This window comes from Elgaria multicarinata, chromosome 15, assembly GCF_023053635.1.
Source record: "Elgaria multicarinata webbii isolate HBS135686 ecotype San Diego chromosome 15, rElgMul1.1.pri, whole genome shotgun sequence".
Classification (NCBI taxonomy): Eukaryota; Metazoa; Chordata; class Lepidosauria; order Squamata; family Anguidae; genus Elgaria; species Elgaria multicarinata.
This window is the reverse complement of record NC_086185.1, coordinates 8,003,945-8,029,826: the sequence shown is the minus strand read 5'-3', so window position 1 is coordinate 8,029,826 and position 25,882 is coordinate 8,003,945. Positions and strand designations below refer to the sequence as shown.

The window sequence follows — 25,882 nt, the reverse complement described above, 5'->3', positions numbered from 1 at the left end:
AGCACATGTATTAGCCAATTTGGGTGGTCAAGTGCCTGTCAATTTGGAAGTGGAATGGGGGCATCCCAAAATAAGACTGTGGTTTCTGCATATTCAAGGGACTCCCTAGCTATACAATTACTCATGCAATTGTTGTGTGTATTTTTAAAGCGGTTTTAGCTTCTGGTCTGTTGCAACATTACCAACTTCTTTGCTGGTTCACCACTTCACAGAAGCATGCCTTTGGGCTTCTCACGGTCTTTAGCCATATATTTAAGTTTTCCTTCTTCCCTTTCCAGGGAGATCGCGGCTACCCGGGCAATGCAGGTTTAGCAGGTTTACCAGGCTCCCCTGTAAGTACAAGAAATGTTCTCCTGAAATTGGTACTATGGCTTTGGTTGTGAATTGAGTTTTAATGTGATTGTTTTTAAGGTGTTGGATGCTGTGCTTACTTAGGGATGTTTTGGTATAAGCTGCTCTGTGTGCAAATGTTGAAGAGCAGAATAATTAATAATAATAATAACAACAACAACAACAACAACAACAACAACAATTCTTCAAGACCAGATTCAGCAGAGCTAAAATGAACTCTTTATCGTAACTCTTTATCTATTCTTTCTTTCTTTTTTTAATTCAGGGCCCCCCTGGCTTTCCAGGGATGAAGGTAAGTTGCCCTGTGACTCCACAACTATAATGACTGTTCTAGTTGTGTGTTTTATCGGCAGCTAGTCATTTTTGAGATTGGAAAGTAGGGTAAAAATGGGTGTGGGGGGTGGGGGGTGAGAAAGTGTGTCCAATGTAAGTAATACACCCAACATCTGCACAGATGTGAGAGTAAGAGGAACTGAAAGAGAGGGGGGTATCCATTCTAAGAACCAGCTCTGTGGTTCCTGCCATAGATGCCTCATTCCTAGAGCATCCTCAGAAGTGGTGCTTGAAGGCTCCGGCCTGCTTACTAGGATGCCCCAGGAATAATGCTTTTATGGCAGGAACCATAGAGCCTGTTCCTAGAGCATTTTTCTGGGAAGGATTAATGCTGAGAGCGAGTAGGTGTGTGAGAGAGTGAGTGAGTGGGTGGAAGTGCCTGTATGTGAATGAGTGGGAGGTAGTGAACGTATGTGTTAGGGATTTCTGTCGCTAGAAAATCCGGCTCTTTTTGGGCTCACTGGAGTTCCGCAGAAGCGCCCACTCAGCTTCCCTTTGTGAGCCAAGCCACTGGTCTCTTCCCAAAATCCGGGAATGTTTTAGTTTTCCTTTATTTGCATGAAAAGAAATTTGTGCAAATTTTTATTTATTTATTTATTTTATTTAAGGATTTTTATGCCGCCATTCAGCCAAAAAAGGCTCTCATGGCGGCTTACAAAAGTATTTCTTGACAGGATTTTGGCCAGGATTTGCATCATTTGCACAAATTGCAGCCGCAATTGCTTTTTACGCTAATTTAAAAAATGTGGAAATCTGCAAATTGGCCCAACTCCATGCGGGTAAAGTCCAGCCGGCCCGTGGAAATGCGAGCCAAAGTCAGGGAGGCCAAGCTGATAAGAGCTCAGCAAGCTTTACACACACACACACACACACACACTGGACAGATTCCTCTGACATCCCTAATGTGAGTGGGGGGGGTTGTGTGTGCAAGGGGGCATTGGGGGACCCTCGGCCCTTTACAGATTATACCCAAGGGAATTCAGCAGAAGTTGTCCACTCCTATTTTAAACCAAAGGTTTTTAAATATTGGAATGCATGTTGGCAAGCACAGTATAGTGTGTGTGTGTGTGTGTGTGTGTGTGTGTGAGAGAGAGAGAGAGAGAGAGAGAGAGAAAGTGAGTTGTATGTGTACATGCATGTGTGTATGTGCATACATGCACGTGTGCAACTCCCACAACCCTAGCGGACGTGCAATTGATCCTTTTGTAGCCCTGGACTACATGGTGTTTATTATTGATAACATGAGTGTGAAATATTAAGCTTCCCTTGGGACAGGGGTGGCCAACTTGCGGCCTTCCAGTTGTTTTGGCCTGTATTTCCCATAATCCCTCACTGTGTTATGCTGGTGGGGACAGATGGGAGTTGTAGGCCTAAAGATCTGGAGAGCTACAAGTTGCCCACCCTGTCTTACCAGGAGGCAACAGACCAACATGCTCTGTTAGACGCATGCAATTAATTCTCATTAGCTGGATTAGAAAGCATATTTCTCAAGATGTATTTCATTTAAACTTAATCATATTCTGGTAATATGATCCATCTTCATCACCTTGATGTTTTTTTAGTGAACATGGCATAAACATTAATCATCAATTAATGCTAATTTTGTTCAAGTGGGATGTTTGAAAGCTCCCTCTGCCCCCCATCCTGCTTTTTCGGGTTGATGGAAACTGTCAGGTCACAATTTAAAATCGCTATGGATATGTACTATGTGGGATCATTGCTGTCGGGAATATTATGGATGAGCTTATCAATTTTTGCATGAGGAAGTTCTTGAAAGGTTTCTTTTGAAAAGTTCAGATTTTCAATGAAATGGTCACTTTGAGACCTTGCTGTGTGGATGGATAGTAACTGCAGCTCTGATCTCTCTCAGCTCAACATCTTGAGTATTGCCTTCTTAGTCCAATTTTCCTTTTAGGGTGAGCCAGGTGAAATTATCACTTCTCCACTACCAGGACAGAAAGGTGATACAGGAGTTCCAGGTCTACCAGGACTACCAGTAAGTTGACTAAAATGTCCATTCATCCTGTCTTTCCTCAAAGGAAAAAACAACCACTTAATAACACACAGGCTCAGTTCAGACAACACATTAGTCAATGCAGTGTGAAAACTCCACTCAACAGTTGAGTTTTTAGGGGGTACTCCCCATGCAACATGCTCTAACTCCACTGTAGTGTGACTGTTGGCTACCGTGGAGTTGAGTAAAAGTCAATGTGGCATTTGAGTGACAGTTCCTCCACCCTCTCTCCTCCCCCGGTCCTCCCAATGGTATCCCATCAGCCATTGCTTTGAAAAAACAATCCCAGCGGCTCTCTTAGAATAGCACTCGCTCCTTTCGCTGCTCTTGCCAGGGAACTCTGTACCCAGTGGGAAATGTTAACTCTACACAACGGAGAACTGCACAGAACCCACCACACAACACACAGTGGAATGATTGTGCAGGAACTCTCCCATGCACAGGGTGGATATTCTGTGTGGATTGTTGTCCCCGAAAAATGAAGTTTTCCTGTCAGGCAACACATTTCTCAATGGTGGTGTAAAAACTCCACCATGGAGTTCTAAAACCACCATTGAGAAATGTATTATCTGAACTGAGCCCCTGTGTATTTTAATGCCGAAGGGGCTGATGACTCTGATGTCAGTGGAGAGGTGAATCCACTCCAGGTTTTAGTCAGTACCAGTCAGAATTCTAAAGGTGCTATCCAAAGTGCTTCAGCTTCAGCACCTTGGATAGATCCTGTAGAATTCTGTCTAGTGGTGACTAAAACCCGGAACGGATTTATCTCTCCACTGACATTAAATCACCAGCCTCCACAGTTTTAACAGTAGTGTGCCCTTAACAACTGGACACTGCTTTTGTATTAAGCCAAAACTTAAAGGTAGTGATGAACAAACCTATCTGCTCTGCTTTCTCCCAAATCATTAAAAAACAAACAACTCAAGTATTTTCCATCCTGTTTATGAAGAAATATGCAAATTTTGGTAAGTTCTTATCAAAAAACGATCAGAAGACTATTTATTTATTTATGTAACATAGCACTGAGATCTCAGGGCGGCATAGAGATAAAATCAGAACAGTGTAAAACAGTAAATAGTACACACAGCTAAAAACATATTAAATTGTTCACCAATTAAAACCAGTAGAAAATATTTGAAAGCAATAGAAACAATTAAAGCTATGTGCAACCATGGAGAATTTAGCCCTCAGCGGCCATGATAAAAAGATAATTCTTATCCATCCCCAATTAAACGGATAGACAGATTATTATTATTTTCTAGTATAGTCCTGGAGCGTGCTTTTAAATTGCAGCTGCGTGAAGGAGCCACAAGGAGGCGGCTGAATGTCAGGGAAAGCTGTGCGTTCCACTCCTAGTCGGATAAGATAGGGTTCTTCTTAGCAGAAAATGTGTTTTGTCCAGGGTGCGCTTCTGGGCAGAAAGGAGCATGTACAGAGTTCACCGGCCTCTGTTTGGAAGCCATGAGATCCAGGGCAGTTGCTTCCAAAAGCAAATGGCTTTGCTTACATTGTTCTAACAAACACCTCACTGTTTCCTGCTTCTTTCTGACTCTTCTGCTATTCCATGGATTTCTTTACAGCCCAAGTGGTCAACATTCAGCCTCCTAATTTTGGGTTTTTAAATGCTCCATAGCAGCTTTCTGTTGAAATTCAGTGGCAAACTGCCACTTTATTTTTATTTATTTATTTGCCAACAAATTCAGGACTGCAGTGCACAGGGGAAAGGGGGGGGGGACACCCAGCCTCCAAAGTCGCCCATGCCTGGCTTACAGTATTGGTACAGTCATATCAAGTCACTCTTGACCCTATCTCTGTTGGTGAGCTTCAATGGAGGCTACGTTTAATTTAATTGTATTCAATTTAAAATTATTTTATGCTGCCTTTTAAAGGTAGAACTCTATCTGAATTGAGCAAGGGATAATAGGTCGGTACACCTTTCCCTGATGTGTTCCTATGTGAGCTGAAGCCGTCAAAGGTCTCTGACACCCAGGGTGGGAACTCCCTGGCTTTTCGGAGATTGTTGTAGGTCAGTGGTTCTCAACCTGTGGGTCGGGACCCCTTTGGAGGTCGAATGACCCTTTCACAGGGGTCGCCTAAGACCATTGGAAAACACATATTTCCGATGGTCTTAGGAAACTGTATTGACTGAACTATGTCATGTATCATCTTTTGTATTATTAAAGCTATTGTTATGTATTATTTTCATTAGCAAACCATCCCATGACAATGGATTGTGTAGAGAAGAACGAAAATAATTTTATGGTTGGGGGTCACCACAACATGAGGAACTGTATTAAAGGGTTGCGGTATTAGGAAGGTTGAGAACCACTGTTGTAGGTCATCTCCCATCTTCCTTGATGATTTGCTATGCTAGGGCTGATGGGAGCTGGACTCCAGTGACTCCTGGTTCCCCACCCCTTCTCTAAACCCATTCATCTTCAGTGTGGCAGCAACAGAGGGTCCTCATTGGACCTCCCTCTGGGCTGCTCATAAGGGAAAACAGGCAAATGGGAGTGTGATGGTGAAATGCCTGTGAGGAAAAAGTGGAGCTGCCACCTCTGTTCACACGGGACAGGAAGGGTTGGAAGATTCCCCATGCTCAAATGGGAGGCGGTTCTTGAAGAACACAAGACAGGGAAGATGGCATCTGTGCACCCTTTGAAAGTTCAAAGCTGAGGAGAGGGACATTGTCATGACACAAGCCTCACACACCAGGCCTTGTCGCACACAAACCCTCCTCAAGCCGAGCGCCACCACTTGAACCATCTGAGGGTAGGTTAAAACACAACCTTTCCCTCCTATGAGAGGGTAAAGGCTAGAATCTGAAAAGGTTTTTACTGTGTATGTAATAAGCTGAAGGTTATATATAAGGTGTTTATGATAGTAACTGTAGAGCAGACACATGGTTTGAGGTAACAAAACAAAACAAAATGTTTATTTTTGTTTAAGAGATCTTAGTTACTTCAAATTCAAGTTAATCTGCTTAATCTACTAGTTTTAATAATAACAGTAATCTTAAATCTCTTAAAACCTTATCTCCTTTCACTCTCCACACACTGACCATCCTAACTGACACCCCCAACTCCCCACCCACTAACCAATGAAACTCCCCCATTTAGACTCCTCTCCCTTTCACAGCATCATCAACCACACCCACTCAGTCCAAGATTCTGCACTCACTAGACATACAAAGCCAGACATACCTAAGGGAACAGAACTGTAATGCCACAGACGTCCTTGAAACATGCCTATGTCCTCCGTAGACACAGGGGTGAAGAGGAGTCTTTGGATTAAAGTTATCCAAGAAAAACATCAGTCCTCTCCCTCAACCGTCAGGAGTCTATCCTGAGGATGAGGGATCACCTAGCCCATGATGCAGGGCTTGGAAGTAAATGAAGTAACACACATGACCAGCTATAGAAGCCCCCTTCCCCACAACATAAAATCATTAAATCCAGCATCTCAAATTACCTAAGTGCACATTGGTTCGGCTCTGTGCCCTTAGGGCGGGGACAGGCAAACTTCTTGGACCCATGGGCACATTGAGCAATTTGAGAAACTGTCCTGGGCACCACCACAAATTGGGCACGCTGCAGAGGAAAGCATCAACCGGCAGCGCCCGCCATCTTCCTTTCCGGAGAATGTCTCTGAGCCCCATGCGTTGCCCAGATGAATTCATGGGGAAAGAAGATGAAAGCAGCTAGAGATTTCCTCCCCTTTTGCTTTGAAGCGATCTCAGCTGACAGTAAGAAACGTTGGTATTTCGAATGAATAAAAGGGGACAGTGAGGGCATCTTGATGGGCACTAGGAAAGGTGTCCGAGGGTACGCTGGGCCTCCCCCTGCCCTAGAGGTTGCTTAATGCTGGCACCACCACCCCTCCTGCCACATCCATAGTTTTCTCACGCCATGTCCTGCCTCCTGGAAAATCAAGTTTGACCATTTCTTCTCTCCTTCCTGCAGGGCCCGCCAGGTCCCACTGGACCACCAGGTCTGTTTGGTCCTCCCGGCCCACCAGGTTTGACGGTACGTCTCCTTCATGACTTCTGCCTAAGTTTGTGGAATGATTACGTGGCCCCAGACGAGGGTCACAGCTACGGAACTGGAGTCTCACGAGTGCTTTCAGAAACAGTGGGGCGAAGAGGTTGGAGAAGCTGCCGCGCCAGTTCTGTCCACGTTTCTCTTGTCCTACTTAGCATAACGGGGCTACTTTTGCATTGTGAACTGTAAGAACCATTGGGGAAGATAGAAGAGAGAGATTTGTATTGAGGTCCCAGTTTTGTCTGTGGAAGAACCATGTCGTTGGCCTTGGCCCTTACATGCGCGTTCCCTGAATTGAGTAGGGGTCACAAGTACAGAAAAAATGGCTCCCATGCCGTTATGGAGAAGTATAAAATGTACTTCATAAAAACAGCAAACATTCTAAAAAAAACCCACAAACACCAGCATAAGATGAAGCATTCTATGCAATCGCAGCTGCAACCCAGTCCGATAAAACATAATCAGGAGAAGGCCAAAGTAGACAAGTACGTTTTCAGGGCCTTCCTAAAAGCTCGTAAGGATGGGACTTGGCAGACCCCCCTAGGGGCAACCTGTTCCATTCCATGTTTCTTAAAATGATCAGCTGTGGATTTCTTTTGCATGGTTACCGAAGTCGTCCTGGAGAATGATGGTTATGTTTCTCATTTGTAGGGTCCTCCCGGTCAACCAGGATTACAAGGCCCGAAGGTATACTATATCTTACAGCTTTTACATTTGTTTGCTTTTGCTCGTTTCTTTCTGCTTAGTTTATTATGTCTCTTATTATTTTTGTAACTTTTTTTTTTTTAGGGGAACATGGGCTTGAACTTCCAAGGGCCCAAAGGAGAAAAGGTGAGTGTGGAACGATGACCTGGCCCTTGGTTTTGCTGGTAATGGCTTGTCTTGTGAGAGTGCCCTGATACAGCTAATGTGCCTTGCTGTCTCCTGGGTGAATTAGGGCGAACAGGGACTTCAAGGACCCCCTGGGCCACCGGGACAAATTGGGGAACAGAAGAGACCAAATGATGTAGAATTTCAGAAAGGAGATCAGGTGAGTGATTGGAGGTGGTTCTGTAGGCATTCTGAAAATTGACAACTATCACAGGCCATGTCCATGGGACAAGTAAAAAAAGGGGAGGAGGAGGAGGAGGAGATGATGTTTTTACTGATAGAACACAACAATGTGGTTTATTAAAATAGTGATACATAGGAACCACATGTGAACATGATACATATTTTAGCCAAAAAACACTATATAGGCTTAACATATATTTTGAAAAAAAATAAGATATAGTAGATTTGTTGTTTGTGTTGTTGATGAGAACCTTGGATTATATCTCATTTCATTATTCATCAAAATTAACTGAGGAATGAAACATTTCAGCTGAAAATGACCTTCATTCCAGTCTCACTTGTGTGTGTATGTATATGTATATACATACACACACACTGCTTAATTTAACTACATAAATAGTTAAATTAAGCAAGGAAGCGTCCATCTGGCAATCCAAAAGACTGCTAATAAAAATTTAATATCTGATACTAATCATCCAAGGAAATTTTAATCAAAAGAACTTAATCTTAATTTCAAAAAAAGAAAAGCCAAGGGTATCTTAATCAAAAGAACTTCCCAAAAGGGGGGTTATCATTCCCCAGGAGCTGTAATATGAAATATAATATATACTTCCAATATAAAACTGAACCTTTATAATATAAAAATACTGGCCATCAATATGAAAATCAGTTCACATTGTTTTAAAAATGGCTCAGGGCTACTACTCACGAAATGTACACTGATGGTGCTATATTATTATTATTATTATTATTATTATTATTATTATTATTATTATTAGTTTTAGATGGTTTGTGACTCATGGCAACAAGCCAGACTGGCTAGGGTAATTATGCAAATCCCACTGGCATGAGAATGCATGTGTGGTCGAGGGAGGGGGGAATTAAGCCACTGTGGTTTACTTCCTCCATGATCACCCAAGAACAATGGAGCAATTAGTGCCGCTAGTCCTCATGGAGTACGGCAATTTAAATGGGAGCAAAATCTCACATTCTTCAGCGGGCAATGTGTGTGTGTGTGTTTAACTACATCTTTTTCTCTACCCCTTCCATGCTTGACAGGGTGTTCCAGGTGACCGAGGCTTCCCAGGCCCTCCTGGGCAACCAGGTCCTCCTGTAAGTAACTTCCTTTGCATCACTTTTGAAGCAGTATCGGAAGACTCCGAAGCCTTTTTATGTGTGGGCTGACGGTCGGGTTGTGTTCATTGTTTCCAGGGCTTTCCTGGTGGTGGCAAAGGTGAAAAAGGTGAGCAAGGAGAACCAGGCAAAAGAGTAAGTAACTTCTTTGAACCCGACATTTACCTTTCCAAACCATATATAGCTTTGGGAATTCAGGTGGGGCCACCAAATACTGGGTAAGATTTTTGTTTTTCCTTTCTCCTATGGTCTGCTAAGATGGTATTGATTGAAAGTGACACTGGATTGGTTTTCCGGGGATGAGGAGGGCCTGTTGAGGACACGCCCATATCAGAACTCAGTTTTTTTCAGTCTGGATTCATTAGTCTGGGCTAACTCCTGCTCCCTGGTTCTCTGTTCGGAGCGGACACAGTGATAGCAACTTCCAGTAAAAATAAATAAATCCAATTATGTCTGTCCTACAACCAGATGGGCCAAGTATTATCTATCATAGTACTTTGCAGAAGTGTGGGTGTGCGCACACATGGAGAGCAGCAATGCACCCAAGAATAATAGAACAATGAGTGTCGCAAGTCCTCATGGAAGGGGCGTTTACGTTTGACTCACTGAGAGGCAAGGGGTGCACCTCTGTGGAGTGGATGTAAATGAAACATGGGAAGGGCAGCCCTTTAAAACAGACCATCAACATGCACTAGTATATTAACGTATTGGTACAAAAGAGAGGCATCATGACATCTTCTGCAAACACTGACTGATGGCCAAGCAAGGGAAGAATGGTGGAAGCTTTCAGAATCACAGGAGCATGTAGATGAAGAGTCTAACGCTTTCGAACTCACTGGCCCAGTTCAGATGTAATGAGAAATTGTGTTTTCCCATTTTTGTGAACCGCCCAGAGAGCTCCGGCTATTGGGCGGTATAGAAATGTAATAAATAAATAAATAAATAAGTAAACAATGCTGTATGAGCTTCAGGCTCATTTAAGAGCAGAAGAACATCAGAAGACCCCTGCTGGATCAGACCCAGGGTCCATCTAGTCCAGCACTCTGTGCACACAGTGGCCAACCAGCTGTTGACCAAGGACCAACAAAGCAGGACATGGTGCAACAGCACCCTCCCACCCATGTTCCCCAGCAACTGGTACACACAGGCTTACTGCCTTGGATACTGGAGATAGCACACAACCATCAGGGCTAGTAGTCCTTGATAGCCTTCGCCTCCAGGACTTTATCCACCCCCCTTTTAAAGCCATCCAGATTGGTGACTATCTTGTGGTAGTCAATTCAATAATTAACTTTGCACTGTGTGAAGGACTTCCTCCCCGCCTTTTCTCCTCATCTTTGGCGTCGATGGAGGGGCTTGAAAGATTCCTTTCTGGCTTGAAACTCCACAGCCAGGATCGGGGGGAGGGGAACTTATGACCCTCCAGGTTTTGGATCCGGGAGGGGCAACTTACCCTCCAGGTGATTTGACCTACAACTCCCCCCAGCCCTAACTAGCATAGCCAACCTAGCCTTTCCACCAAGAAGTTGGTACTCAAGCCAGTGGACCATAAGTTTCCCACCCCTGTTTTAGATCCTGGTTTGTTCTCACACGCTAGAGTTTTGACAAACCACAGTTTCCCTGACATCCAAACTCAGAAACTGTGGTTTGTTTAAAACCCAAGAGTGAAAGCTTTCAGTCTTCTTGCAGCTACGAAAGAGGAGGAGAAGGTAAGGGTGTGCATGCCAGCCCAAGGCTTGTGAAAGATCATTCTTGTAGTGGGAAACGGAACCACTAAAAACTGTCCTGGACCTCAATCACATCCCAAGGAAATAGTCCCAATCCTTTTACATGATATATCAGCCCATGCTCCTAGCTATTCTGCCAGATGGTGCCTATCCAACTCTTCCCCTGCTTCTGTAACATCCTCCCCAAACCCACCGGTAAATGGCCTCCCTCTCTCTTGGTTGCTGCTCAGAAGTTTGTGCCAAGTATTACATTCTGCCATAACCTCCTTCCTGCTACATTTTGGTTGGTTGGTAGGTTTCCGCTGGATGATAAGGCTTGTATGTGTTGTGGGACTCCCCTAGTGCTGTGCCACTCAGGGTGAGATACATATAATGTTGTTTTCTAAATCAGTCAATCAACATGAGTCACCAGTAACTTCAGGCGTATTGAAGGGCAACTTTCTCTAATGAAGCTGGGCTGAACATATAACCTATGGGGTTTTTCAGTCTGCCTGGAATTCAGCCTTCCCTAGCCGGTCCGGCTGGGGAAGATGGGAGTTGTATTCCAACACATTTTAGGTCATTATAGTGTTGAAGGAGGAAGACAAACACTGATATTCACGTGAAGACTCCATAGCAGATGAAGATCTCTGCAGAATTTCTTGCTTTCATTTTGTTTGGTTTTTTTGTTCGTATCCCCCATTAGAGTGGCTACATAACTTCTTTTAAGAGCTTGGGATCAATATGGGCTTTCCAGCTGGCAGCTGAGCTAGGAGGCCTCTTTTAGGGAGGACAGTCCTCTATTTGAATGGCTTCCAGAGGACCACCCTCTATTTGAAGGTGTCCTCTATTTGACAGCCTGTCCAGTCCTATTCCAGTTTTAAAATGAAAAACTAGAACAACTGGTGCTCATCAGCACTTAAGCACCTGGACAACAGCAGAATAATCAGGCAGGTACTCAGGTCACCAGGTCATTATTTCCAAATTTGCACCTATACTTATAAATGAGCTTGTGCATATTTTCTGTTAATACGTGCCATCTTTTGTCCTTTGCTTTGGAGATCCAGAAATGGCTGTCCTACTTGTAAACTTGTTCCAGGCTTAAATGTCAGGCTGGAGCAGTGAAGGCTGGTGGCTCCAATGTCAGTGGGGTGTTGGATAGCTCCTTTACAATTCTGACTGAAACCCAGAACAGATTTGCTGCCCCACTGACTTCGGAGCCACCAGCCTCCACTGGCCTAAAGAGGCCTTGTATGAAAAAGCAGGCCTCTGGCTTCCTTCTGAGGGCAAAATGGTTCAGAGGGTCATAATAGGTGGTCTGTGATTGAACCACCTATCTGTGCCTTCCCAATGTGGTAGCCTCTAAATGTTTTAGACTACAACTCCCATCAGCCCTGACAATTGACCACTCTGGCCGGGGCCAATGGGAGTTAATGTCCAAAATATATGGAGGGTGCCATGTTAGTGAAGGCCATGTTTGTTAAAAATCAGCCTTGAACTGGTTCAGGATAATGTTGCTGGAGGAGGAGAAACATAGCCATTAATGTTGGGGCAGAGAATTTACCTCAGGAAAATGACGCAGGAGGATGGAAAAGTTATGTCTGCCCCATAGGACCATGGTCCCAAACCAGTTCCCCCCTCAGGGGTTCATGTTTGTTTGTTGGTCGGTTGGTTTTAAAAAAGAGATGGTTTGACTCAATATAAGGCAACTTTCTATGTTCCGATTTAAACCAACCGTTTATTTAGGACTAGGAGGACTGAAATCTTACATGAACTTCAGGAGACGGGACATAAAACTGGGTTGAGTCACACTCTGCTTTCTTTACGAAAGCTACATTGGGAATAACTTCCAAATTGCATCAGAGATTACAGAATTGTCATTGGCTCTACCTGAGATGGTTGATGTTTCATACCATCCTGTTTCTTCTGTTATTGCTTCTCTTATCCTTGTTTAATTTACTCTTGTTAACTATGAGGGTCACTTGCCTGTTGATATTTGTCTTAAAAGTCCTGCTGGAGAGACACATTTTGCATTCTGTCGTAGCTGTAAACACTGTGATGCTGGTAACATCTTTGTCATATGAAGATGACAAAGTCATCTTTGAAATATATCTTCAATATGAAGCCGCTTCATTGCTTTTTCAATATTCATTTGTATTTTTCAGGGGAAACCTGGCAAGGATGGAGAAACTGGACAGCCTGGCTTGAGTGTGAGTCTGTTACATTTTTCTTCCTTACACACTGTTCTGTGTCTTGGACCTCTTGAGCAACTTTTTATGGATCTCTTGCCTCCTTAAGAATCCCACCTTCCTTCTCTTCACCTTTTCTTCCCAAAAACATTGAATTTAGGCTGCAGACATGAGGCGATTGGCACACCAAACTCTTTAGGTTGAACACAACAGTTTACTAATATATTAAAACGAGAAAATTACAATTAGATGTATTTCGTCAATGAACTGAGTGATACAAAAATCATTGCAAGAAAATTAAAGTTGCAAAAATGCAATTTCTTTTACCCTAGCTGCACCTAGATTTCTTCAGGCTGCTTCTTTCTGCTCTTTTCTTGCTCTCTCACCTGGCTGGCTCTCTCCCCCTTTTATATCCTCTTCCCCCAAAACAGAAACTGTTTCAGTCTTGAAGAAATGAAGCTTAACTGTAGAAATAAAACGTAACCAGGGGAATGAATCTTACCTGGAGAAATGAAACTACTTCTCTCACCGTTATCCCCTTCCAACAGAAACCCCAGGCCTCTAAGGCCTGAGCTTTCTACTTCACCTCTGTAGGCCACAAGCCTTCACACATAATGATTTTACACTGTTTAAATTTGAGGACTAATCTCTTTGTGTGTCTCTTTCTGTCTCTCTGTCTCTTTCTCTCTCAGGGTTTGCCTGGTGACCGTGGTACACCTGGCTTTCCAGGAAGAGATGGCGAAAAAGTGAGTGTGTTTTGCAATTCAGAATCTTCAAATGCATGTACATCCATGATCAATATTCCCACTAATATTAAACTTGTTGAAATTTTGTTGACAGGGTCAAAAAGGTGACGTTGGTCTGCCTGGTCCTCCTGGACGTGTAAGTGTCTGGCATTCAGTCTGTCTCTTTCCTTAAGTGCCACTCTGCCATAATGTCTCCCATGCTGGTGATGGTTATTTCATTTATTTATTTTTATTTATCTTTTTGGTTTTATTATTTATTTATTTGTTGCATTTATATCCCACCTTTTTTCCTCCAAGGAACCCAAGGTGGCATACATCCTCCTCCTCCTCTTCTCAATTTTACCCTCACAACAACAACCCTGTGAGGCAGGTTGGGCTGAGAGTCTGCGACCTGCCAAAGTCACCCAGTCGGTTTCCATGGCCGAGTGGGGACTAGAACCTGGATCTCCCAACTCCCAGTCCAACACTTTAGCCACTACACCACACTTCCCCTGACTTCTAATCAACTGCTCATGTGTAGACAGATCTTTACTGCATCAGCAGATGCTATATAGGACTGGCTACTACCTAGCTATATCTATGACCTCATGATGGTAAGTTACTTCTTGGAAAGTGGTCCTCCATATTCACAAGTTACCACTTTTAAATTAAAAAATACTATAAAACTTAATCTTGAATGTCTAATGTCCATTAAGGGTATCTATAAACTCTGGGACTGTGCCAACTGGTAGCTGATGATGCCATTGCCTGATCTGGTGCACACACATGGAGGAGAACCATCTCCACACTCCTTGGTGCACCTTGCCCTGGTTCTGAAGTCTCTGAAGAACTATAGCATATGAATATGGCCCTCACACATGGTCTCTCATGTTCTCGATTTCCTGGATAAAATCCACTAGTCAACAGATCTACCACTAGGTATATTGGATCTAATGAACATAGACCAACCTTTCACAGCCTGATGTCCTCCAGATGTTTTGGATGACAACTCCTGGCATTCGTGACCATTGGCCATGCTAACAGAAGCTGATGGGAGTTGGTCAAAAACATCTGGAGGACACCGTAATCAAATGCTTAGGTTCCATGGGGGTGTTGGAAGCATAGGTTTGGGGGGAAACAGGTGAACTCTTGCTCCCCTCCACATATATGGGATGGATGGGGAAGAGGGATTGTGTGACTGAGCCAGTTCTATTTAGAACATTGAAGCAGGACTGGGGAGACCTGAGTTCAAATCTCCACTCAGCTATAAGCCTCTCTAGAAGACCTTAGACCAGTCACTATCTCTCAGCCTAACCTATCTCACAGGGTTGTTGTGAGGACAAAATAGGGGGCATGTACACTGGCTTGAGCTCCTTGGATGAAGGGTAAGACTTTTTTCTTTTTTAAAAATCTATTACATGACTTTTGGACATCTACCAAACTTTTGCAACCTTCACAATCTATTAGTTATCGTTCTTGTGTGTTCATTTTGTTGATGTTAGCACAATAAACCTATTTCAATCAGGAGCCTAATTTGGCTTGGCCTGCTCTATTTCCTTTGTCTTTCTCTGTTTGTATAACTCTCCTTTTTCTTGATTCATGCAATATACCAGGTAATTCCAAGGCCAGATACTGGTACGACGGTGGGACAAAAAGGTAGCAAAGGTTTGCCAGGCTTCTCTGGAGAAAAAGGCGAGCGTGGATATTCTGGCCGAGATGGGCCCCCCGGCCTGCCTGGTCCCCCAGGTAAGAGAACCAGAGTCTTCAATACCTAGAGCATTGGGGCCAAACAACACATGACACCCAACCCTGCAAAGCAAATACCAGCTTCAGAAGAGAGTGTTTTTTTCAGGACCACAGCAGGGGAAGAAAGGGTTGAATTCTCCCTCCATGTTTGTTCTCACCCCATTAATTATCAGCTTCCCCCTGGCCCTAGCTGATGCGGTTACTTTGTTCAATGAAAATCAAACAAACCCTGCACGTTAGATGCAATGTCTAATGTCACGTGCAGATGGCCCCTTAATGGACATGTCTAGAGCAAAAGCAGAGGGCATAATGTGATCTCCTGGCCTCTGGTGGTGTGCGTTTTTTTAACCTGAAAATAATTTCTGGGGCCTTTTGAGTTTGATTGGAGCAACAGTGTCAGAGTGGGGTTAACCCTTTCCCCCGACACTGTTTCTCTGGTCTAAACACCACCACCTCCAGCTGTTGCTAGCCTCAGTGAGGAAACAGTATAGGTAGGTATCAGTGAGGTTAACATCAGTGAGGGTGGGGAGGATTTAGATCAGGGAAATAGTGCCGGGAGAAAGGGTTAAATCCTCCATTGTCCAGTATCGGTTTTCTCCCAGAGGCTCCAGTAATGCCGGTTTTAAAAGAGCCAATCACAGATCCCTTGCCCCACCTCTGTTTTGGCCCTGACTCTGTAATTAGCAGTTTAATTAGCATTCCAGGTAGGTTTGCATATGATGAGGCTCAAACTAAGGGTGTCCACGTATCTCAATCGTTCTCTTTTTATAAGCGTTGTCAGTGCATGTGTCTTCCAAATCTATCCGTGTAAGGATGTGCAAACAGATAACCATTTATTGATAGAAAATGGATGCAAAATATATGAATGCGAAGGAAGTTAGCACCTCCTTCCAGCTAATCAAGCTTTCATAGCTGGGGGGCTGTCTTCTCCCGGGGCAGCGTCGGATCATCCGGATGCCGAGGAGGGAGAGTGGGGTTTCTGGGCAGCCATCCAAGTCCAGGAGCCGCCCCCGCCCTCTTCCTGGTGGAAGGCGACCAATTGCTGATCACTTTCCACCAGGTTCTGCCCCCAGATTGACCATGGAACGATGTTACACGGCGGAAGCACCATGTTGACGTCGCTCCCCGCGGTGGCTGCAAACCTGCGCTCACATTGTCTAACTGACATGGCGCAGATCCACCATGGCTGTGGGGCTTTCCCTGTGTATAGAGTGCCCCTGGGTGTCTGTCGGGGGCCCCACAATAGACGGAAGCCATCCTTTTGAACCACAGCAGGCTCTCCAGGCCAGTAGCATGTGCAGTTCCTCCTGAAGGGAGGCCAAAGCGTGAAGCCTGTGCATTGGATCTTATAGGCTCCACTGCTAGATGCCTGCCTACCTTTTAGGAGCTGACAGGCTGCATCCCGCCCCACCTCTCAGAAGAAGCAAGGAGGGGCTACCCCTCACAGATTCCCAAAGCATCTCAGGTTGGGAAGCCAGTTGCCTGGCTAGGAGTGAGAACCTCCCAGCTCATCTTGAGATAAGACTCTATGAGGAAAGGACGACGTAATTACGAGAGGACCATCCAGTGGATGAGGCCTGGTCTTGTTAGCTAAAGCCTGCTAAAATCTCACTGTGTTAGGCTATTCAGATCTCTTAGCTGCATTTTGGAACTCTGGGAAGTCCATATTCCTGCTTACTAACAAACTCACGACACAAACCCTGTACTGTAATTAATTTTATCTACAGCTAGTGCAAACAACCCAATTTCAAACACAGCTTGTTTTCACTAACCATAGTTAAGGTTAACCCCAGTTTGGACAACACGGGAAGTTGTGGTTTAGAATTATGTCTGAACCAGGCCACTGAGAACCTAGCTCTTTTTCTACTGCAGGGATTCCAAGCGTGGGGCCTTCTGGTGCTCCTGGTCTACCCGGCGAGAGAGGACAGAAGGGAGATCAAGGCCGCCCTGGGATTTCCATACCAGGGCAGCCTGGAATTGATGGACAACCTGGATCCCCTGGCCCACCAGGACCTCCTGGACCACCAGGAACGATTTTTCCACCCAGTAAGTCATTTTTTTTAACCTCCAGTCAACTGCTGATATATATCTATTTCCTTTCTTGAACCAATGATATAGCTGAGCTAGGGATGGAGAGAGAAAGAGAGACGTGTTGAACCTTTCCATTTATCCTTGTAAACTGAAAGCACCCAAAAGTCTGCTGTAATTTATATTAGCTAGATCAGTGGCCTTCAACCAGTGACTGATCAGTGATTGATCTTGCGACCAAAAGTGGGTCGCAAGATCAGTCCAGGTGGGTCGCGGCAAAGCTGCTGCTGCCATGTTGGGTAATTGTGAAATTGTGAAAGTGGGTCCCATGTTGCAGGTTGGGAATCTAAGGTGGGTCTCAGGTCTGGACCAGTTGAACACCGTTGAACTTGAATACACATTGAGGAACTCTTTTGCTGGGCTTTATGGCTCAGTTTACATCAGGCTTTGCTATGTGTCTCAGGGTCTCTGTAACAGACACAGAAACATATATGCATATATTCTGAAATGGATGCTGATGGCAGCAAAGAGGAGAGGATTTCTCTTGATATCAGAGATCTAACCTTGAAGAAAAATTAGGCTCAGTTAGGTGTGTGCCCAGGGTGTGTGCCCAGGCACACCCTAATTTCCCAGGGCCAGCACTGCTTTCCCACACCCTCCACTGCTTGAATTGGTGCTCTTAAGGAAGACAGGAAAGTGCGCCCACCATCAGCATCCCTGGGGGAACTATGCACTTCCTGGAGGCCCCAGAAAGCATGCTTTCCTGCTCCCCATTGCTCCAATTGGGGCTGGGGAGGGGGGAGAAAGTGTGCTTTCCCCTCCTCTGCTCCAATCGCAACCTTTAAGGTGCACACCCTAAAGAAATGAGCTGTGAACGCCTATGCATGCTTGGCGTGGAGAAGGTCCCAGGTTCAATCCCCGGCCTCTCCAGTTACCAGTGGGAAAACCCCTTGCCTTGAACCCTGGAAAGCCACGGCCGTTCAATACAGATGTGACTGGGCTAGAAGGACCAATGGTTTGATTCGGTACCAGACAGCTTCCTGTGTTCGCAGAGTCCGCTGCTCATCCGTCTTGCAGATCTTAAAATGGAGGAAGCTCCCCTAACCAACCCCAAGCTCACATACCCGTAGGTTTGCTCACTTCTTGCACTGTGTTTGCTTTTCTTTCAGTTGACCGGCTGTGTGAACGAGGCCCCCCTGGCCCCCCAGGGTCTCAAGGAGAACAAGGATTTGGCGGGGAGAGAGGCCAGAAAGGTAAAATCCCATGATGCCGTTCATCCTTGTTTGTCTTTTGTAGGCTCCAAAGAACTGCTTCGGTTTGGGCAGGCCGGGCGTCAAGGGTGGGCATGTTGGGCACCTGCCCCGGGGCCCGCACCTGCACTGACAAAAGGCCCTGCACATGCTGCTCCTCTTCGCCATTGCAACCTGCTTCTTCACTTGCCTTTTGCTCCGGCCCAGACAATGGAAGTGGGGTGCCGGAGGAACAGGAAAGCAAGTCGAGCAAGCAAGGGAACCAGGATAAGAAAGATGAGGAGGAGCAAGAGCAGCTGGGGATCGTGGCAGTGAGAAGGGAACCTCCCCATGGCAGGGGTCCCATGGAAGGTGCCTTGCCCAGGTGCCCTCCGAAGCAAGGAGCTGGCACGGGGTTTGTGTAAGGCCTTCGCACTCTCCAGAGTTAGGTCTCCCTGCCTTTTGAACAGCTGAAAGGCCAACCATTAGCACAAAGTTCTTTTGAAACTCCCCTCCGTTTTAATTTCGGGGTGGTGGGTTGTTGTTGTTGTTGTTGTTATTGTTGTTATTATTATTATTATTATTATTATTATTATTTATTATTATTATTATATGTACAAAAGTTAAAATAGAATTAAACCTGCAGTAAAATTAAAAACATGTTAAAAAAAATTAAAAACAGTAACACATTATTCTAATTTTATTTATTTGTTTATTTATTTATTACATTTTTATACCGCCCAATAGCCGAAGCTCTCTGGGCGGTTCACAAAAATTAAAACCATAGTAAAACAACCCACAGTCCAAAAAACACAAATACAAAATACAGTATAAAAAGCACAACCAGGATAAAACCACGCAGCAGAAATTGATATAAGATTAAAATACAGATTAAAATACATTAAAAGGGAAATAATCTCCAGTACATCAACGCAGGTCCAGAGTAGTTCCAAAAGCCTGCTGGAACAAAAAGGGTTTTGCCTGCCTCCGAAAGTGTAGCACAGAGGGAGCCAGCCTAGCCTCCCTGGGAAGGGAGTTCCAGAGCCTTGGAGCAGCCACCAAGAAGGCCCTGTCCCGTGTACCCATCAGGTGTGCCTGGGATGTTGGTGGAACCAAGAGAAAGGCCTCCCCAGAAGATCTCAGAGCACAGGCAGTTTGACAAAAACATTAGCATCTCCTTGACATCCTGGAACTAGCTTCTCTAGAGATTCCTGAAAAATTGGATAGAGGGGACAGAAACTTCAGGCCCAGGGGGAAATCCAATCCTCATGGGCTCCCGGTCCAACCCTCTGGAGTTCCCCCAACAGCCCAACCCACTTCCCCCAGCTCCACCCTCCTTCCCCCAAACACTAGTCGTGGGGTAGTTTCTTGGCCTTTGTGCAGTTTTTTCTCCCCATTCGGAAAGGTTGAAATGCCTCCCTTAAGGCTCAGTTACTGGCAGTAAAGAGCTATGATCTAAAATATACCCAGAGTGTGTGTTGGCCTTTTGGCCTTGCCTCTTTTGCCGATGGAATGTGGCTCTCTGAAATTGAATACAATCCATGGGATGAAAGAAGTTCCCCACTCCTGAATTGGATCCTTGTGAAGGCCTTTTCAGTGGTGGCCCCTTATTGTGGAATGTTCTCCCCACTAAGTTCCGCCAGGCCCCAACATTGTCATCTTTTCAGCATCAGGTGAAGACTTTCCTCTACTCCCAGGGATTTGATGGCATATGATGGAGCTTTTAATGTCAGTTGTTTTATCCGGTCTTGGGACTTTGTCGTCCATTGTTTCTCCATGTTCTAAATTTACATATGATAAAGTTGTTATAAGATGTTTTTATTACGTTGTATTTTGGGTTTGCTTTTTTCTTTTTTCTTTTTTGTCAATAGCTTTGGCTCTTGGGTGGTATAGAAATCAAATGAAATTCCAGTGGGAACTGAACTGTTCTGTGTCTCTTGCTGTGCTCTGCAGACTGGAACTTAGATGTCTGCTGGATTCCTTCCGACAGAGTTCTTGGCTTTAAAAAAAAGGAGCAAAATGCACTTAGAAATATGTGTTTTGAAAGCAAATGCATTTAGATATGCGTGATTTGACGGAAAATACATTTAGAAATATGTCTTAAGATACATATTTAAATTTGAGTTTTTGTTTTGATTTTTACATCACATATTGATGTGGAAATGGGATGGAAATCGACTAGTTCATCCGTCTCTAGTTTCTTTACGGTTCTTTCGATCTTGACCATTTCTTTTAGAGTATCCTTCCCCCAACCTGGTGCTGTCCAAACATGTTGGACTACAACCCACATCATCCCCAATCAGCATGGCCCTCCAGGTGTGTTGTACTGCAAACCCCCCCCCCATCATCCACTGTCACAAGCCCCTTCATCCTCAGCCAGTGTGGACATGCCTGTTTGTGGTGATGGAGATTGTAGTCCAATAATCTTGATGGCACCAGGTTGGGGAAATTACTTCTAGAGCTTATTTTGCCACCGAAAAGTATAAACTCAATCCAGACAAGACTGAGATGCTGTTAGTAGGTGATTCCGCTGACAGGATGGGGGGTGTTCTACCGGTTCTGGATGGGATTGCACTCACCCTGAAGGAGCAGGTTCGTAGCTTGGGGGTTCTTTTAGATCCATCATTGTCACTTGAGGCTCAGGTGACCTCAGTGGCATGGAGCGCCGTCTACAAACTCCGGTTGGTGGCCCAGCTACGCCCCTATCTGGACAGGGATAACTTGGCTTCAGTTGTCCATGCTCTGGTAACCTCCAAGTTAGATTACTGCAATGCACTCTACGTAGGGCTGCCTTTGAAGACGGTTTGGAAGCTGCAGCTCGTGCAAAATGCAGCGGCCAGATTGATTTTGGGAACCAGAAGGTTCGACCATATAACACCTGCTCTGGTCCGCTTGCACTGGCTGCCTGTATGTTTCCGAGCCCAATTCAAGGTGCTGGTTTTGACCTATAAAGCCTTACACGGCTTGGGACCACAATACCTGATGGAACGCCTCTCCCAACGTGAATATACCCGGTCACTATGTTCAACATCTAAGGTCCTCCTCCGGGTGCCTACTCCGAGAGAGGCTCGGAGTGTGGCAACGAGGGACAGGGCCTTTTCGGTGGTGGCCCCCAGACTATGGAATGATCTCCCTGACGAGGCTCGCCTGGCGCCAACGCTACTATCTTTCCGGCGCCAGGTTAAGACTTTCCTCTTTGCCCAGGCATATGGTGGCACATCTTAATCACCCACATGTTTAGTTTTTTAACGGTTTTTTAATGCTTTATGTGTGTATGTTCCATGTTTTAGGATTTTAAATTGTGTATACTCATTTTAATCTTAATTTTAGAATTTCTGTATACCGCCCAGAGAGCCCTGGCTATGGGAGCGGTATATAAGTGCAATAAATAAATAAATAAATAAACTGGAATAACCACCAGCAGTTTTAAAGCTTGTTGTGTTGGGTGGATGTAATGGCTGACTGAAGGAGATCCAAAGCTCCTTGCCAGGTCTCTTAAGTTAGGCCTGCAGCAGGCTTTCTCTTACTCCAAGAGTAGAGAAGAAGCAAGAAAGGAGAATCTGGAGGCTAAATTCTACTAAAGCAGGTGGCGTCCATTTAAGTGTGCCTGGTTCCAACACTCCTAATACATGGATTGCTACTCTGCTTCTTCTCTAATAATCTGGAGTGCCTGCCAGATCTCTCGCAGAAGCTTTCTTTTGGAATAGTTATAATGCATGTGCCCTCATTACAGTGTGTCTTATTCCTAATATTATTCAACTCATTGCTTCTGTCCTTATTCCCAGGCGATAAAGGAGGCACCTGTTTCAACTGCATAGGAACTGGCCTTATCGGCCCTCCAGGAGAGAAGGGTGAACCAGGGTTACCTGGAAACCCAGGTATGTAATGGTTGCTTCCATCCTTCTCTGCTTTTGTTTAATGCATATAAACACACCTTCGTAAATGGCAACAATCTTGCAGAAATCATGACTGTTCTGTGAGAACATGTGCTGTTTAGGAGTAAGGATTCATGAATATTACACAATTAGTCGATTTGAATTCTCAGAATAACCTCCCTGTAGGACAATGCAATTTGGCATTGGAATTCCTCACTGTTCTGTTTTGGCCAGCAAACCCTGGGAGAGTTGTCACAGGGAGAGCCTTGTTTTGGGCATTATGAGGTCCAGATCAGACCAAGGAATTGGGACAAGTCGATTTCAGTGAATTCTGACCAGGCAGAAGTCCGGTTTCCCAAAGAGATGGGGGGAAAGAACAGCACCATGGAGAGCTCCATGTGATGCTGGGGGTGGAAGCCAGACAACCTTTCTCTTAAATTGTTCCAATGAGCAGCTGATTAGGGCTAGAGTCATCACAATATGAGTATGCCAGGGTGACCTCCTTTGGACACATAGGAGTTTGTACCTGGGACCTTCCTTGAGAACTATATCCTAAGGAAATGGGAGCCTCATTATGTCCCTCTGCAACCAAGACCTTTCTCTGATCAGTTAACTCAAGAACTCCATCCTCTGAGCTTACTATAAGGAGCATAGCATCATTTCTCTGTGGGTTTGGGAGATTCTTCAAGCAGCTTCCCACTATGATCCTAAAGGTTTGCATTGGCTAAATTATGGGTAGGCTGTTTCCTAGCTGCTAGCATTGATGCTTCCTTTTCTTTGTGATCAGGTTCTTCTGGTTTACCTGGACTAAAGGGTGATAAAGGTTTTCCTGGCCTGATTGGTGTTGCTGGGCCCCAAGTAAGCATCATTAACTCTTGTTTGTGGAAGCCTGCGGTTGATGGGGGGTGCAGGGAAAGATCGATTTAATCCTAATTGCTGAAACCATTCCTGTTCTTTCTCTAGGGTCTCCCTGGCCATCCAGGCCCCCCTGGACGTCCTGGTGCAAAAGGTGATCCAGGTGACATCCTGGCTTTCCCTGGAATGAAAGGCGAAAAGGGAAATCCTGGCTTCCCAGGCCCTCCAGGTCTGCCTGGGCAGGATGGTTTTCGTGGACAAGATGGTTTACCAGGGGTTCCTGGGCCCAAGGGAGAGCCAGTAAGTTAGTGTGAATGGGACAGCATTGTAAGTCAATTTTGATAAGCACGGATCTGGAGTTCTCTCTTAAGTACGAACACGACCTAATGCGTAATGTGTACTTCACTATCTACTGCAGCTCCCCAACACTCATAGCATCTTACGTTCCGCTGCAGCCTTTCCCAACCTGGTGCCCTCCAGTTGTGTTTGACTACAACTCCCAGCATCCCCAAGCCTGGAAGGGGGATGCTGGGAGTTTTAGTCTAACATATCTGGAGAGCACCAGTTTGGGGAAGACTTTCACTAGTGTAATGCTTTGTAAAACAGAGCATCTGGGGAGACCACCCTATCTTTTTTTCAGTGGTGGGTAGAAGGAATACAACGTTGACAAGTGTGTCATTTATGCACCACTGTGCTATGATGAGCTGCACATGACCGTGACCCTTGTCTTCTAAAATACGCATTTCAGCTGCACATCAGCTGCACCTGTCCTTTGGAGTCAGAGGATGGTCTCTCTCAAGGCAGCCTTTTCAGTGTGACACTCTTCTCTGTAAAAAAGAAAAGAAAAGAATTACCTTCTGCCTTGCAAGCAGAGCATCTCAGGTGCAATTCGAACACAGGATGCTGCCTCACACTGACTCAGACCTTTGATCCATCTAAACCCAATATTGTCAACACTGACTGGCAGCAACATCTCCAGGGTTTCGGGCAGGAGTTTTCTCAGCCCTACCTGGAGAAGCCAAGGACTGAATCTGGGACCTTCTGCAGGCAAAGCTCTACCACTGAGCTGTGGCCCTTCCTCGTGCCTGGCATCTCCACGGTGCTCCCAGTGTTCTCAGCCTCCTGATCTTTGGGAAAGAAATGGCCCAGAAGTGGATTTCAGTATACCTGCGATGATGTGAAATAACTTTCACCTTGTCTTTCCTTGTCCTTTTAGGGGGCCATCGCTTTCAAAGGGGATAGGGGGCCTTCTGGTGATCCAGGCCAACCTGGGCTTCCTGGGGATCGAGGGCTTCCAGGACCTCCTGGGTTTGGCCCCCAAGGTCCCCAAGGCGAGAAGGGCATTCAAGGCGTTTCAGGACGTCCAGGAGCCCCTGGAGTACCAGGTAAGAATCCAGCAGAGGCTGGTGGCTCAAATATCAGGGATGAATCCACTCCAGGTTTCAGCCAGAACCAGTGAAAACTCTAAAGCAGGTGTCCACACCTGAGAAGGCTTATCAGTGGTAGCCCCACACCTGTGGAACAAACTCCCAATAGAAGTCCACCGTGCACCATCCTTGCAGGCCTTTAAGAAGGCCTGAAACACATTTTATTTTACTGTGGCTTTCTCATGATGATGATGATGATGATATTTATTTATATCCCACCTTTTATCTAATGCTGGGCCTCAAGGTGGCATTACAAAATTTAAAATATATACATTTAAAACCTATAGAGACATACAAAAGTTAAAACTATATTAAACATATTCCAATATTAAAACATTTAAACATTTAAAATGACAATTTAAAAGTCCTTGGCACAGACAGAGGTCCAGATCATTCTCCAAAGGCCTTGCCTGCCTTCTAAAGCCCATCAAGGAGGGAGCCAGACAGTCTAGCTTCCCTGGGAAGAGAGTTCCAGAGCACTGGAGCAGCCACCGAGAAGGCCCTCTCCCATGTTCCCACCAGGCGCGCCTGTGATGTTGGCGGGACTGAGAGAAGGGCTTCCCCTGAAGATCTTAAAGCATTTTAATGTATTGTTGTAAGCCTGCTTGGGAGGGCTTCTGCCCTGAAAGGCGGCGGCCAAGAAATGGTTTAAATAAATAAAATAACCCAAGGTGCTTGTTGGGATAGGACCTTGGAGAGCTCCTTTAGAGTTCTGACTGGTTCTAACTGAAACTCAGAGTGGATTCACTGCCCCAGTGACATCGGAGCCAGCGTCTTCCGCTCTAAGTATCTTAACTTTTCTCGGCCAAACGGTAAAAAGGAATGTTTGCCTCCTCCTTAAGTCCAGCGTTGCTGACTTCATTAACACGTGGTGTGGGGGAAGAAACGTGCTGGAAAACAGTCCACTTGAAGTGGTATTTCTGGCCTTTTTAATGTTCTTCCCTTTTTTCATTTTTCCTTGAGTTCAGTTTTGCTTGTTACAGAACAACGTTTTGGTTTGATTTCAAGTCATGAAACTTCTGCTGCCGGTCGTGAGTGGTCCACCTGTTTGTTTGTTTTTTCTCCTACTTTCAGGACCCAAAGGAGAACCTGGTCAAACTATTACAGAACCAGGGCTGCCCGGTCTCCCTGGACCCCCAGGTAGAGACGGAGAAGTTGGCCTCCCAGGTAAGAGATT

General features: G+C 45.2%; 1 protein-coding gene across 1 annotated transcript in view; it reads left to right on the top strand.

The window, feature by feature from the left end:
- Positions 1-25,882, top strand: part of COL4A5 (collagen type IV alpha 5 chain) — a 129,861-nt gene that overhangs the window by 54,781 nt on the left and 49,198 nt on the right. The window contains exons 7-26 of the mRNA XM_063142098.1: positions 279-332; positions 617-643; positions 2,600-2,680; positions 6,661-6,723; positions 7,390-7,425; positions 7,528-7,569; positions 7,676-7,768; positions 8,851-8,904; positions 9,004-9,060; positions 12,797-12,841; positions 13,513-13,566; positions 13,661-13,702; positions 15,159-15,291; positions 17,164-17,337; positions 18,489-18,572; positions 22,334-22,426; positions 23,211-23,281; positions 23,387-23,578; positions 24,495-24,663; positions 25,780-25,872. Of these exons, the coding sequence (XP_062998168.1) occupies positions 279-332; positions 617-643; positions 2,600-2,680; positions 6,661-6,723; positions 7,390-7,425; positions 7,528-7,569; positions 7,676-7,768; positions 8,851-8,904; positions 9,004-9,060; positions 12,797-12,841; positions 13,513-13,566; positions 13,661-13,702; positions 15,159-15,291; positions 17,164-17,337; positions 18,489-18,572; positions 22,334-22,426; positions 23,211-23,281; positions 23,387-23,578; positions 24,495-24,663; positions 25,780-25,872 (1,657 nt within the window). The remainder of the gene's footprint in view (positions 1-278; positions 333-616; positions 644-2,599; positions 2,681-6,660; positions 6,724-7,389; positions 7,426-7,527; positions 7,570-7,675; positions 7,769-8,850; positions 8,905-9,003; positions 9,061-12,796; positions 12,842-13,512; positions 13,567-13,660; positions 13,703-15,158; positions 15,292-17,163; positions 17,338-18,488; positions 18,573-22,333; positions 22,427-23,210; positions 23,282-23,386; positions 23,579-24,494; positions 24,664-25,779; positions 25,873-25,882) is intronic.